This window comes from Myotis yumanensis, unplaced genomic scaffold, assembly GCF_028538775.1.
Source record: "Myotis yumanensis isolate MYYU_CA2020_CCGP unplaced genomic scaffold, mMyoYum1.0.hap1 SCAF_13, whole genome shotgun sequence".
Lineage (NCBI taxonomy): Eukaryota > Metazoa > Chordata > Mammalia > Chiroptera > Vespertilionidae > Myotis > Myotis yumanensis.
Window position 1 is genome coordinate 59,223,370 of NW_027223764.1, and position 14,733 is coordinate 59,238,102.

A 14,733-nucleotide genomic window follows, 5' to 3' on the forward strand; every position below is an offset into this window, starting at 1 on the left:
ACGTGGCCGCGGGGAGGGCGGGGGGCGGAGGGCGGGAGCGCGGGGGGAGCCGAGGGGCGGGGAGGGGAGGGGGCGTCCTCCGCAGTTCGCTCCCGGCCGGTCAGACACACCGCGGTTCCGGAGCCGCCGCGCCCGCCGCCCCGCCGCCTCCGAAGCCGCCCGAGCCGCGGGAGCCGCCGCCCCCGCCGCGCCGGCCTGCACTCGGGCTGCCGCCGCCGCAGCCACCGCCGGAGCCGGAGCCGGAGCGGGAGCCCGAGTGCGCGGGGCTGGGCTGGGCTCGGGGTGCCGGGCGCAGGGGCGGGCGGCGGGGAAGACGCGGGCGGGCCGGCTCTCCCGGGGGCGGCCGGGACTGCACCCGGACGGCGCCTCCCGCTCCGCGCTGCCCTCGGCCTCGCCCCGGGCCCGGGCGGATGAGCCGCGCGCCCTGGGGACATGGAAGCGCTGGCGCTGTGGCTGCTCCCCTGGATCTGCCAGTGCGTGTCGGTGCGGGCCGACTCCATCATCCACATCGGTGAGCGGCGGGCGGAGGCTGGGCGGGGGCCTCGGCGGCGCAGGGGGTGCGCGGCGTCCAAACTTGGTGGTTCCCGGGTCCGAGGGCCCGGCGGGCGCTGCTCCACCGAAGGGCCGCGCCGCGCTCCCGCGGGCCCCGCTCCCCCGGCTCCAGTCCCCGCGCGGGGCCCGCGGCCTCTGCCAACACCGAGGCCGCGGCTGCGGGAACCGGCGCTGGACCCGCGCCCAGACCCGCGCCCCCAGAGGAGCCGTCGGCGGTCCGGCCAGCCCCTCGGCGCAGCTCCGAGCAGCGGGAGCCGGGGGCGGGCGCGGCCCAGGGCTCGCCAAGTTGCCGGCAGGATCGGAAGAGGCCCCAGCGGCTCCTGTGTGCGGGTGGGTGGGTGCTGCCCGCGGGCTCGCTGTGTGCGCCCCTGGCACCGCGCTGGTGTCGCTGCGAGAGGGCGGTGGGTGCGGGGCCGTCCGAGCCTGTGTGGTGCGTGCCAGCCTGGCCGCCAGCCTGTTGGAGTGGACGGCCTCTGCCTGTTTTTCCGCGTGTCAGTGTGTGGGGGTGTGGATGTCTGGTTGTGGCGATGCAGCCCCTGGGCAGTCGGAGTTGCCCGGTCCACCTTGGGCCGCCCGCCGTCCGGGGGTGGGAGCTGGGGAAGCAGAGCGGAGGCGGCGCGGGGAGTGCGCTGAGCGGGAGGAGGTGGATGGGGGAGCCCGTGGGGAAGGTGGAGAGCGAGGGGAGGAGGGGCCGACGGAGGGGAGTGTGGGAGTTGGTAGCAGCCGGGAAAGGATTCCAGGACTTGGGCTGGTGGGGGGCTGACCGCGGGCTATTGGATGAGCCGCCCTGCAGTTGCCTTTCCGGAAGTTGGGGAAGACCAGCGAGCACCACTGGGGGTTCGGAGGTGGGGGAGAAGGTGGGACGGGCGGGGCGGAGAGGGGGTGATGGGGATGGGGGGGACCAGGCCTGGGTTTGGTGAGCTGCATTACCCCACCCCCAGCCGGGGCGGGGGTGGGGGGAGAGGGTGTCAAACCAGCTTCCCGCGGGGGAGGGGGGCTCGGGGCTCGAGGTCAGCATTGCGGCTCTGGGTGTTTGTGGAGCTGGGGCCTCCCTCCCCTGCGCCCGCCAGCTCCAGGAGGGTCATCGGGCTCAGCTCTGGGGCCGTGGGGACCCTGGGGGCCTGGCCAGGATGGGATGACCCGGCGTTGCCCAGGCTGCAGGACCAGACCAGGGCGAGGGAAGTCAGAGTGGGCCAAGGGGCGCTAAGCTTGGAAAAGGCCAGCCAGAGGCCACCCGGAGGAGAGCTTGGTGGTTCGAGGGAGGAGAGCTTGGTGGTTCGAGGAGACTCTGTCAAGGCCCGCCCGCGCCCTTTGGCTTCTCAGCCCTGCTGGGTTAGAAGGCGAGGGGTGGAGGGGGCAGTCCCCTCCCCTCAACATTCACGCAGGAGGAAGCTGGGAGGGAGGGGGAGCAGGGGCCCACTGGGCAGAGTTGCCCGGAGTGGGACTGGGACTGAAATGCTGGTACCCAGGGCCCCCGGGTGGGAGAGACGGGGACCTGCGTGCTCGACTACACAAAGGGGACTGCAGGGCGGGGGGAAGGCATCGTGCCATCTTGGGAGTGGTCAGTGGACACTGCCTGTGGGGAGCTTTGTGGCTGTCAGGGCCCGTGTGTGCTGCCTGAGGCCACTCCAGCTTGGAGCAGTCAGTTGTGTGGGGCATGGCTGGGTCAGGAGGTGGCTTGGCTGCGAGACGCCTACCTGTGTGGCCTGGGTGGCAGCGTGTGCCATGTGCATGTGGAACTCCTGCCAGCGGTGTGCACATGGGCGCTGTGTGGGGCATCCTTGCTGGCTGTCTTAGGAAAGCCTTCACTGTCCTGAAAGGCCAGTCCGAACCCACCAGCGGCCTGCCAGCCGGGGGGAGGGGGGGCTCCTCAGGCCTGTCCTGACCCCTTCTCCCCTCCAGGTGCCATCTTCGAGGAGAATGCGGCCAAGGACGACAGGGTGTTCCAGCTGGCCATATCTGACCTGAGCCTCAACGATGACATCCTGCAGAGCGAGAAGATCACCTACTCCATCAAGGTCATCGAGGCCAACAACCCGTTTCAGGCCGTGCAGGAAGGTGAGTGGCCGCGGTGCCCAGGGCTCCATGGGCCTTGAGGCTGCGCAGAGAGGACCCCTGCGTGTTGCGAAGGGCCTGGCCATGGAGCCCGTGCGCTGGGCAGCAGGAAGTGCCCTGCGCTGGGACGGCTGGGAGTTTGCGAGCGGGGAGCTGGGCTCTTAGGAGCGAGTCGCGAGTTGTGCGGCCACGTTCCACTGGGTTGGTGCATGTGGCCCTGCGCTGGGCATGCAGGAGTGACTGGCTCAGGGTCTTTGTTTCTGAGTGTTTGTGGGGGAGCATGCTTGATTCGTGCACCCCCTGACCTAGATGGCTGGTGTCTTCCTCACTGCCCGACCGCGGAGGCCTGGCGAGTGAACCTGTCGTCTCCCCTCTCCCCTCACACTTGGTGCGTGCCCAGCGCCCCCTGGGTGCCTTGGCGCCACGTTTCAGCCCTGCTTATCGGCCTGGTTTGGAGGAGCCGGTTTCTCAGCGCCCGCTGTCTCCGCCTGGGCCGGGGGTGGGCGCTGTTTGACCAGGAAAGGAGAGGAGTTGGGCCAGGCCTGGCTGCAGGTAAACCCTTGCCTGTTGTGCCTGGGGTTGTGGGCCACAGCCTCTGCCTCAGATAGGGCCTGGGGCGGGGGCAGCAGTGCACGGGGAGCTGGACGGGCGGCGGTGGCAGCCTTTGCCCTTCCCTCCCCCCTCTGGGCCCCTTCTTTCTCTCCCAGCTGGCTCTAGGCTTGGCTCTGGAACCCGGCTTCCTCCCCTGTCACCCACTTCCTGGCCAGCGCCTGAGGCTCCCCGCCTCTGACATCTGCCCAGCCCTGGCCCCTTTCCTCTCCTTTGCCTCCTCCTGCATCTAGACTCTGAGTGCTGAGGACAGAGAGCACAGCAGGGGGTGCAGAATGTGGGGGCTCCTCCCAGGAGCAGCTGGAGCACAGGGTGTAAGGAGAAGGTGGGGTGAGGGCGCAGGCAGCTTTCCCCCGCCCCCAGCCCCCTAGGCCCAGGGCCCTCCCGGTGCCATGGCTCAGTCTGGCTGTGGTTTCTTAGGTGCCGCAGGTAGGGGACTCCATGGAGGCTCTGGTCCCGGTCCAGAAGGAGGGAGCTTGCGTGGGAAGAACTTGGGCTGCAGGAGGTCTTCTGGGAGTCGGCAGAGAGGGAGAGCCCACCTTGGCCTGAAGGTCCAAGGAGGTCGTGAGGGGTGATACAGAGCCAGCGCTCTGAGTTTTGGGGTGGCAGTGAGTGGGTGAGGCTGCTTCCAGCCGTGGCAGACCCCCGTGGTCAGATGTCGACTGCGGTGCGGTGCGGGAGGAGGATCCCCTGTCCTTGGTGTCTGGTCCCACCAGCAGTGCCTGCCTCCACATTCCCCACTCCTGGATTTCTTTTGTGAGCCCTCGTGAACGTGGGCTCCATCCAGGGAGGGTGTGCTTGCTCAGGCAGCAGCCACCCAGCTGGAGTGGGGATCTGGGGTGACACAAGCTTTTCCCAGTGCCTCCTGCTACCTTGATACTGTCCCCCACACCTGTCTCTGCGGACGTTCATGCTTTGTCTGGGAGCTGAGTTCAGAGAGGCGCCGCACCCGTCCCTCTCCCGGGAGCTCGCCGAGCTGCGGGACCCTGCCTGTGTTCCCAGCGTTCACCAGGTTTGCCATTTGGGAATGAAAGTCCTAGTGCTGTGGATGTGCTGAGGAGTCCCAGATCGGGACTTGAATGTAAAATTTGATTTTTAACTGCTGTCAACTAGTCAACAATTTACCAACAGAGTACAGGCCACACACAATTAGCTGTGGGCCGTTCAGCCTCAGGCCCAGTGTGACTCGGTCCTGGAGACACAGGGCTCCACCAGGGACCTGTTCTGTCAGAGACCTTGCTTTCTTGAGTCAGTTTCCCTAATTGTGTAACTGGAACAACACCTCAGCCCCACGACGGTGGCTGACACGGTCTCCGAGTGGTGTGGGAGGGAGTGTGTGCACAGCCGCTGAGGCCGTGGGACCGGGTGCAGGGGCACTGACCAGGTGGTGCTGAGCTGCTGCTGCCCGGAGAGGGCGCTGGTTAAAGCCGGCAGGTGCTTTCAGGTCTGAGCTGTGTGGGCAGCCGTCCGTGTCATCCTGTGCCCTTGCGAAGAACCTTGTCGGCGAGGGGTGGGAGGAGCCAGCCCCTCCTGGGCCTGGGACTGCAGAGCAGCGCTCAGAGGCTCCTTTTACCTGGGCTCCAGGGCAGGCTCTCCACTTGCTGGGTGTCCTTCCTCCCGTGCCCTGTGGGGTGCTCTCCGTCGTGGCTTGGCCCTACTTGCTGGCTGTCTTATCTCTTTGGCCTGGGTGTTCATTGCAGCAGGACATGGGTGGCAGACACAGTTTGGGTAGGATCGGAAAGGACTTCTTGGGGGAAGAGGCCAAGGGTGAAGGGGCAAAGGTGGACTGGCGTTTAGTCTCCATCATGGACTGGGGAGCATCAGTGACCCCCTGTGGATTGGGGATTGAGCTGGTTCTGCCCCCATTTTAGTCCAAGAGACAGCACCACGTGGATAAGGAGCTTGGTTGCTGGAGCCCCAGGAACTCTCTTCAGACCCTGCTCGCCTCCCTTGCAGTGGGACCGGGGGGAGTCCGGCGCTGCTCTGAGCTGCCGTTGCCACATCTGTTAACGGGAACAGGCATGGAACCTGCCTCAGGGGCTTGTTGTGAGGATGACTGAGCGGGTGTGCGGACATGTCTGAGGAAGGCCTGTGGGGAGGGTGCGGCGAGCGCCTTCCCCTCTCCGGGCCCAGCTGTGAATGCATCTCACTGCTTTGAGGCCGTTGATATCTTCAGCTGCATCATTTCTTCAGCTAGTGAATATCTTGAGAGTGGACCCTTTTTACTTTCAGCTTTTTATTTAGCTTCCATCCCCAATTATTTTAAAAAAATACATTGCTACAATGAGCATGAATTAATTTAATAATGTGAGAGAAAGGACAATGCATGTTCATTCCATAAAATGTGGAATGTACAGGAAGCATCAGGACAGTTTATATTTGGGAGAAATTAGGTTTATAACCTTGCAGTTCACCCAAACCTCCCTTCCTTCCAGGTCTCGCTTGATTCTCTGTAAGACTCATAGTTAAAATGATGAAAATTGGAAATAACTTCTTTCAGACTAAAAATATTTTGTTTTTAAAAATACAATAAAGTGCTATTAAGTTAAAAAAAAAGAAGTGAGACAGGACAGCATCATTCTGAATTCTCCGTCTGCTGCGCCCCTCTCATTCCCCCACCATATTTTACAAATGCTGAGAGCTCCATCCTGTTCAGGTCTAGATCCTGCTTTTCCATTTACCAGGTCAGGGACTTCTGAAATCACCGTGAAGTATTTGTAAACATTACTTTCAGCGGCTGCATATGTTTTTCAATATTCAAAACAAGTTATTTTTTAAAGAGTGGAACCATTTATGCTGAGATATGCTGAAGTATTACTGGAGAAAATAAGAAACTACTTTGAATTTGGTCCTGTGGCTTATACTTACCGTTTCTGTGGGCTGAGTTTGTATAAGCTCCGTACAAACTACCTCCTGAGGTAGTTGGTCAGCCAGTTCTTTCACATTGATGTAAAAGAATGGGTTGCATTTAGTGAAATATGCATTTGATGAGGATTTAAAGTAAGCAAGTAACAGAAATGATATTTAAATCTTTAAAATGTTATATCTTAGAGGGGGATAAATGTGAGGAAAAGGGGACATCTGTAATGCTTTTAATAATAAAGATAAAAAAATGTAGTATCTTAAACTTACCAAAGTCCATATAACGAAAGTGTGAAGACTTGTCTTCTAGATACTAGAAGAGATACTAATCCTATATAGTAAAAGGCTAATATGCAAATAGACCAAACTTTGGAATGACTGGTCACTATGATGTGCACTGACGACCAGGGGGCAGATGTTCAACACAGGAGCTGCCCCCTGGTGGTCAGTGCGCTCCCACAGGGGGAGCACTGCTCAGCCAGAAGCCGGGTTCACGGCTGGTGAGCACAGCGGTAGTGTTGGGAGCCTCTTCCGCCTCTGCGGCAGCGCTAAGGATGTCTGACTGACGGCTTAGGCCTGCTCCCTATCAGTTGGACATCCCCAAGGGCTCCTGGACTGTGAGAGGGCACAGGCCCGGTTGAGGGGACCCCCCCCCCCCAGTGCACGAATTTCATGCTCCGGGCCTCTAGTTTGTTAAATAAAAAATTTTCGTATTGTTTTAAAGTGCCTGCTCAAGGAGAAGATTATATAAATGCGTGAATGTGTAAAAGAACTGGCTAGTCCTGGCCTTCTCTGTTCACAGTATTTTACTGTGAGCGAAAGACTCACGTTATGGGTTATGCTGTAGAGATGTGTCATTGAGTGGAAAGGTAACAATTTAGGGAAGAAGAAGAAAAAAGGAACATATGTGAGGCAATATTCCTTTTAGTTACAATAAGCGCAAAAGTATTTTAGGAAGATAAGGTAAAATTCACCAAAGTATAGCTTGGTGTTCATAGAATAAAACGAAGAAACAATGAAATAAAATGAAAATAGAACTGTGAGCTTTTGATGGCCATCTGATGGTCTTGTTCATTTTGTGTTGGTCACTTCTAGGTCGCCCCTTGCCCTCTGACACCAGGCTGGTGCGTAGATGTTCTGCAGGAGAGGGTCCACCTCCCTCTTCCCAGCCCCCGGAGGCCGCCCGCCTTGCTCAGCCCCTGGCCCCTTTCTCCATCGTCCAGCCAGCGCTGGTGGGTGGGGGCCTCTGCACAGCCTGTCACTCTGGCCTTGCTCTGTCATCACAGCTCCCTCTCCACCTCTGCTTCTCCGCCTCCTTCTTCCTGGAACTCTTGGGCCCACCTGGATAATCCAGGATGAAAGTCAGCAGATCAGCAACCTGAACTGCACCTGCAGCCTTGATTCCCCTTTGCCACGCAGCCGCACACAGCCACAGTTCCGGGGGCAGGACCTCGGAACTTTGTGGGCTGTTCGCCGCTTCCATGTTGGCACACCTGTCGGTGCCCAGCGTAGCCAGTGCACGCTGAGCGCCCTTCCCTTTCTCCTCACGGTTGGCTTACTGGGTGGCATTCTCTTCACTTGGGAACTCTGCCACACTCGCTCTGGAGACACGCACCCTGAGCCCGTGGCCTCTGCAGACTCGCCCGTGCTCACTCTCCATGACACCCATGGCCTGCGGCCTGGAAGCTCTTGTGCCTAAAGAAGTTCCTAAAGAATCTGCTTTAGGCCACTGACCTCCTTTCCTACCTGGATAGGTTTTTCTCCGACCCCTCCCTCTCCCCCTGTCCTCTCTCACCACCCGCTACCTCACCACCCACCTAGGGTCCACGGTGGCGCCTCGAAGAGGCCAGTCTCGCATGAGTGCCACACGCAGTTGCTCTTCCTGGCCCCGCAGGGGCTGCTGCCAGCGATGCTTTAAGCCTGAAGATGGCTGTGCCGTGGCTGCAGGCACTGGTGGCCCCTCACTGGGGTTGGGCTGGGCAGGGGGACCATCTAGTTCTCACTCTGGATCTCTCACAAGCCTGTGGCTGTGCAAAGGAATGACTGCCATTTCCCTGAACTGAATTCCCGGCTTCAGAGGTCTCTTTCATTCTAGGGCCCCTCCTGTGTGCGCACACACATGCACACATGCACATACACATGCACACACACTGTCATCTTATAGACTGTACTCCTGTCCCACCATGTCCTCTTATTTGGGTTCTAGAGGCTCCCTTTCAGTATTCCTATTGCTGTGACCTTGCTCCCAAATTGGGAGGTTGGGCTTCACTGGCGGTGAACAGGTGGACCCCTCAGGCCAGGCGTGTGGGCAGGAGGCTGTGGGTCTAGTGAGACCTGTGTGTCCTGGTGCTGTTCCCAGGAACTTCAGCAGCCGTCCTGTCAGAGCACGTGTTGGGCCGCTTCTTCAGGTTCCTCCTGGAGGAAGCTAAGGGTGCTCTGTGGCACTCAGAGCTGCACCTTCTCACGGCAGACAGGCTGTCTTTCTGCGTTCTTATAGATGCCAAGTCCCCTCCCAGCAGTCTTCCTTCCATGGCCTTCTCATGACCCAGAAAATGCCATCTCCTAAACACTGGGAACATTCAGTCTGCACTTCTTGTTCCCAAACCATTGCTAACCCAGTCTGACCCCTGGTGTGAGTCTTTTTAGACGTGGCTACCCAGGGAAGTGCCTATTTGTCCTGTCCTTTGGTTTTGTTCTGTGGTTCCCTTCGTATCAGTCAGGATAGACTAAACTCTGCCGTATAACAAACAATCCCAAACTCAGTGGCATAACGTAACAAAAAGTTGTCTCTTGTCTATGTTACGTGTTCATCGTTGGTCAGCTTAGACCTTGGCTCCTCACGGTCACTCAGCTTGAATATTGCCGGTTGCTGTGCCAGAGGGAGAGAGAGCTCTGGGAGACTCGGTCTGGACATGACACATCCCTGCCACATCTGCTAAACACTCATGGGCCGAAACTAGTCACGTGGTCCCAGCCAGGCATGCGGGATCCAGGAAGCATAGGCGTACCATGTGCCTGGAAAGGGGAGAACTAGCAGTATTTGGTGAATGACAAATACCTACTACCCTGCTCCTGCAAAACAGTCCTCCCATTTCCTTGGTGACTCATGAGAACAACAACAAAGAGACAAAAACCATGAGCAAGTGTAGATGATTGGATCCTGTTGAGTCCAATCTGCACTTCCTGTCACTTTCCCTTTGCCACTCACTTACCTGTCCCTCTGCCCCTGAAAGCACGGGGCAGCCTTTTGGTGGGAAGTCAGGAGGCCTGGGCTCTCCCCTGTGCTTTTCTCAGAGCTTACCAATCTTGTCTTCTTGACAGGCCCAGCTCCCAGAAGGCTTGGGCTAAATGCTTCCTAAGTAATGAGGAGAAGATTGACATCCAGGCCTGCCCATTGCCAGCGCCAGCACCAATGAGCCCCCTCAGCTGGGGTGCGGCAAATCAGCCCTTCCTGTAGCCTGTGCCTCATGCCCACCTTCCCTGCTTCCCCCACCCCTCCTGGTGCCCTGCTCTCCCCGCCTTCCTGCACAGCAGCTCCTTTCTCTTCTGTTACAGTGTCGGGCTGGGCAGAGACTCATCCCGCTGCCGTGGGCTGGCCTGGGACAGCCCCTTTCTGGGAGGGGGCGTGTCTGGCCTCTCTGATGGGCATGGAGCCTCACAAGGCACTGGGTCCGTGTTCAGTCCCCCAGCAGCTGGGCTCTCGAAGCCTATCAACAGCCAGTTTTCTGGCTGACGGCCATGGACTGGAAAGAGAGAGACCCAGGGTTCTCCCCGGCCTGCAGCGCCAGCAGGGTAGCTGCAAGGTGATTAGATGGCCCTTCTACATGTGTCTGGGCCGAAGCTGTGGGTGGGGCCGGCCAGGGGGCGAGGGCCCAGGGTGGTCCTCACTCAGGCTAGGCCTCCTCTTCCAGACCCGGGACATGTGGCCCTGGCTGGCCTCCTCTTCCAGACCCGGGACACGTGGCCCTGGCTGGCCTCCTCTTCCAGACCCGGGACACGTGGCCCTGGCTGGCCTCCTCTTCCAGACCCGGGACATGTGGCCCTGGCTGGCCTCCTCTTCCAGACCCGGGACACGTGGCCCTGGCTGGCCTCCTCTTCCAGACCCGGGACACGTGGCCCTGGCTGGCCTCCTCAGTTTGCTTCCCTCCCATCAGTCCCCTGCCAGCCCTGGGCAGAGGCAGCCCGATGCCACGCTCCCTCAGTGACGCCTGGGCCATCCCTGCCAGTGCTCAGCTTGGGCCTCCACCTCCACACGAGCACAGATGAGGTGCTCAGGGCTGGCAGGGGCGCTGCTGCTCTCGCTTACGGACTGGGGCTCCCTCCCGGCTCTGCTCGGCCGCTGGGCAGTTACCTCGGTTTCCTTGACTGGAAGACATGACAACACAGAGGACAGCATGAAGGTCAGCTGAGGAAACTGGCTAAAACGCCCAGTTGAGGGCCAGCAGAGGGTAGGGATGGTTGTCACATGACCAGCTTGCGTCGTCCCAAGGGGCTCTTGGTCTCCTGCTCTTCCTGGCTGGGCTGGCAGGCTCCTCCAGCCCCTGCACCGTTCAGGGCAGCTGGGAGTTTAGTTCACCTTTGGAAGTCCCGGGAGGGCAGGGAAGGAGGCTGGGCCGACCCGTGGAGGCCGTCTAGAGCAGCGGTCGCCAACCTTTCGGACCTGGTCCGTGGGCCACCAGTTGGCGATCGCTGGTCTAGAGCCACCTGCGGGCTGGGGCTCTGGAGCCTGGGCCTGGCGCTGCACAGCGCTGCAGTCTTGCTGTTGTGAATGCACAGAGAGGCTGGAATCTGGCCTGCAAGGCCCAGCCCCCAGAGCCTGCCCGGGGCAGCACAACTTGTTCTATTTGGTGGAAGGGGTCAGGCAGGTCTAGGTTCACATCTCAGCTCAGTGACAGATTAGCTGAGAGGTCACTCGCCCTGTCCTCCAAACCTCAGTTTCTTTGAAGTGGTGATGGGTAGAGAGGGATGTGTGCTGGGCAGGAAGAAGGGTGTCGGCCAGCAGCCCCTGCCGGGGGAGCAGGGTGGGGTGGCTCAGAGTGGGTGTGGTCAGCATCATCCTCCCTGTGTCCTGGCCACCTTCTCTTTTGTCTTCCTGGGCCCCTGCCACGGGTACATGACACTCCTTGCTGCTGCCAACTCCCAGGTAAGGGCAGAGACATGGACCCCACTGGCTGGACACCCAGCCCCCCCCTCCACCACGTCCAGCGGCAACTCTTGGCTCAGCCCCTCTGTGTTGGCCTGCACACTCGGCCTGCTGCCTGGCCAGCTCTGCCCCTCCCGCGCTCCTGCTCTGCGCAGAGTGGAGCTTTGGCTCTGCTCCGGCCTGGCCTGGGGGCTTTCTTCTGTCCTCATCTGAGCACCCAGAGGCAGGGGGAGGAGCCACACTCGAGCCCTGGGCTGGCTCCCTGGGCTTGTCTCAGGCACTGAGGTGGCCTTGCTTTGGAACCTGGGGTCCTTGCTGCCTTCCTGCCATGGCTGCAGACATCAAATGCTGCTGCTCACCTAGGTGGCTCTCAGGACTCCACCCAGAGCTCCACACAGCCCACGTGTCTGGTGGATCGCTCCGACTCCTGTAGCTCCCGGTTAGGGCCTGGAGCCCTGGAGGGCCTCTCCCTGTCAGTCTCTCCCCAGGCTGGAGCCTCAGCTCAGGGCTGGCTTGGGCTTCTTCCATGCACCTGCTAAAGGCCATGGGAGCACGGCATGACACTGTGCAGCTCACAGCGCTGAGCTGGGCTGCAGGGGTGCCTGGAGCCATTGTGCCTCCAGGGACAGGAGGCAGGGTGGCCATGCCTCTGGGGAGCACGGTGGTGGTGGTGGGGGAGGGCGGCAGTGCCCAGGGAGAGCTGTCTAGGAGGCTGAGTCAGGTCCTTGACATTCCATGGAATCTAGGCAGAGACCCCTTGCCCTGCGTATGCATGTGTGTGTGCGAGTGTGCCTGTGAGTGTGTGTATGAGTATGTGCGCCTGTGAGTGTGTGTATGAGTATGTGTGCCTGTGTGTGTATGAGTATGTGCGCCTGTGAGTGTGTGTATGAGTATGTGTGCATCTGTGAGTGTGTGTATGAGTATGTGTGCCTGTGTGTGTATGAGTATGTGTGCATCTGTGAGTGTGTGTATGAGTATGTGTGCATCTGTGAGTGTGTGTATGAGTATGTGCGCCTGTGAGTGTGTGTATGAGTATGTGTGCCTGTGTGTGTATGAGTATGTGTGCATCTGTGAGTGTGTGTATGAGTATGTGCGCCTGTGAGTGTGTGTATGAGTATGTGCGCCTGTGAGTGTGTGTATGAGTATGTGTGCATCTGTGAGTGTGTGTATGAGTATGTGTGCCTGTGAGTGTGTGTATGAGCATGTGTGCCTGTGAGTGTGTGTATGAGTATGTGTGCATCTGTGAGTGTGTGTATGAGTATGTGCACCTGTGAGTGTGTGTATGAGTATGTGTGCCTGTGAGTGTGTGTATGAGTATGTGCGCCTGTGTGTGTATGAGTATGTGCGCCTGTGAGTGTGTGTATGAGTATGTGTGCCTGTGAGTGTGTGTATGAGTATGTGCACCTGTGAGTGTGTGTATGAGTATGTGTGCATCTGTGAGTGTGTATGAGTATGTGTGCCTGTGTGTGTATGAGTATGTGTGCATCTGTGAGTGTGTGTATGAGTATGTGCGCCTGTGAGTGTGTGTATGAGTATGTGCGCCTGTGAGTGTGTGTATGAGTATGTGTGCACCTGTGAGTGTGTGTATGAGTATGTGTGCCTGTGAGTGTGTGTATGAGTATGTGCGCCTGTGTGTATGAGAATGTGCGCCTGTGTGTGTATGAGTATGTGCGCCTGTGAGTGTGTGTATGAGTATGTGTGCCTGTGAGTGTGTGTATGAGTATGTGCACCTGTGAGTGTGTATATGAGTATGTGTGCATCTGTGAGTGTGTATGAGTATGTGCGCCTGTGAGTGTGTGTATGAGTATGTGTGCCTGTGAGTGTGTGTATGAGTATGTGTGCATCCGTGAGTGTGTATGAGTATGTGCGCCTGTGAGTGTGTGTATGAGTATGTGTGCCTGTGAGTGTGTGTATGAGTATGTGTGCATCTGTGAGTGTGTATGAGTATGTGCGCCTGTGAGTGTGTGTATGAGTATGTGTGCCTGTGAGTGTGTGTATGAGTATGTGTGCATCCGTGAGTGTGTATGTATGTGCATGGGGTGCAGATACCTGGGCTGCCTGGGCACCTGCAGCAGGAAGGTCCAGCAGTTCCTGCTGCTGCTTGGAGCCCCTCTGGTCCCTTCCCTTTTTGTCCTCCCTCTGGATGTCCTTCAGGCCTCATCAGAGGTGACATCCCAGGATGCCCCAGTGCCCAGAGGAGGCGGGCCCTGGTCAGTGCTTCCTGTTGCTCGTGCTTGGCGCCGTCCCCTGGTGACGGAAGAGAAGAGAAGGAAGAGAGGGACTTGGTCTCCTTTGTGCCCTGTGGTACCCTTGGCTCTAAGACAGGGAAGTTCACGGGGCACCGAATACCATTTCCCCTCACTCGGGGGCCATCCCTGGGCCCAGACGTGTGGGCCTGACTCTGGGCCCCTCTGAGGTCATCCCAATGGAATGGTCATTGTGGTGGCGGCCATTCAACTTGTCCAAGGTCAGGAGGAGGCTGTGGGCAGTGGCCTGGCCCTTATTGTTGGCATCTCCTTTGGCACCCTGGCATCATGTCTGTGGGGTGAGGGTGGGAGCCAGTTTGCCTGTCCACCCCAGGGAGTGGTTTTCTTGGGGTCCCAGCCATGTGGGTTAGCAGAATCACAGGGTCCTGGTGTCCAGAGCTGGAAATGATATGGTGGTCACCCCCCAAATTCATATGTTGGAGACTCAACCCTGAAATGGGATGGCATTTGGAAGTGGGGCCTTTGGGGGTGATTAGGTTTAGATGAGGTCTTGCAGTGGGGCCTCCATGGTGGGATTAGTGATAAGAATAGACAGAGAGCTGCTCTCTCTTCCCACCGTGTGGGAAGGGGCGGTCACAAGCCAAGAAAAGAGCTCTTACAGGGACTGAATCAGCTAGCACCTTGGTCTTGGATTTGCCAGCATCCAGACTGTGAGAAATAAATGTCTGCTGTTGGAACCACCCAATGTATGGTATTTTGTTATGGCAGCCTGAGCTGAGACGGGGTGGGGTGGGGCTGGGGGGAGGGGGGCTGTGGGCACACCCGGCCTGGGCCAAACTCTGTGGTGAACATACTGAGGGGGTGGACCAGCCCTGCCCCTCCCAGGCTTGGGAATCACACACGTCACATGAGATCCAGGTGCCTCTGAGGACTGAAGATTCTCGTCTCTAACCCAACCTTATACCCAGCCAGGCTGTCTCCACCACAGCCCTTTAGATGTTATAGGCAGCACTGTGCCCCTCAGGGACTTTCAGGCTGCACAGCCTGGAGCCTGGTGACTTTTCACCTGATTCTCTTTTGGATCCATCCATTTGTCACTGCCCCTCCTACCCAGCGCCTGCGTGCCTGAGCACGGGACTGTGGCCTCAGCTTCCCGCCTGTCAAGTGGGGACAGGGGCACCTCTCCAATAGGCTGTCTTAAGGACCAGATGAGGTAATGACTAAGGAGGACGTAGCGGGGCCTGGCACGAGCAGGTGCGCAATGAGCAGGAGGCACGGCTGTCCTCAGGGTGCGCGTGGCCGTGC

The 14,733-nt window shown here is 59.0% G+C and overlaps 1 protein-coding gene across 2 annotated transcripts in view; it reads left to right on the forward strand.

The window, feature by feature from the left end:
- The first annotated feature begins 339 nt into the window (after positions 1-339).
- The window catches only part of GRID1 (glutamate ionotropic receptor delta type subunit 1), a 629,487-nt gene continuing 615,093 nt past the window's right edge, over positions 340-14,733 (forward strand). For both annotated transcript variants that reach the window (XM_070433218.1, XM_070433219.1), the window contains exons 1-2: positions 340-511; positions 2,455-2,610. In XM_070433218.1, the coding sequence (XP_070289319.1) occupies positions 433-511; positions 2,455-2,610 (235 nt within the window). In that variant the 5' untranslated portion in view covers positions 340-432. The remainder of the gene's footprint in view (positions 512-2,454; positions 2,611-14,733) is intronic.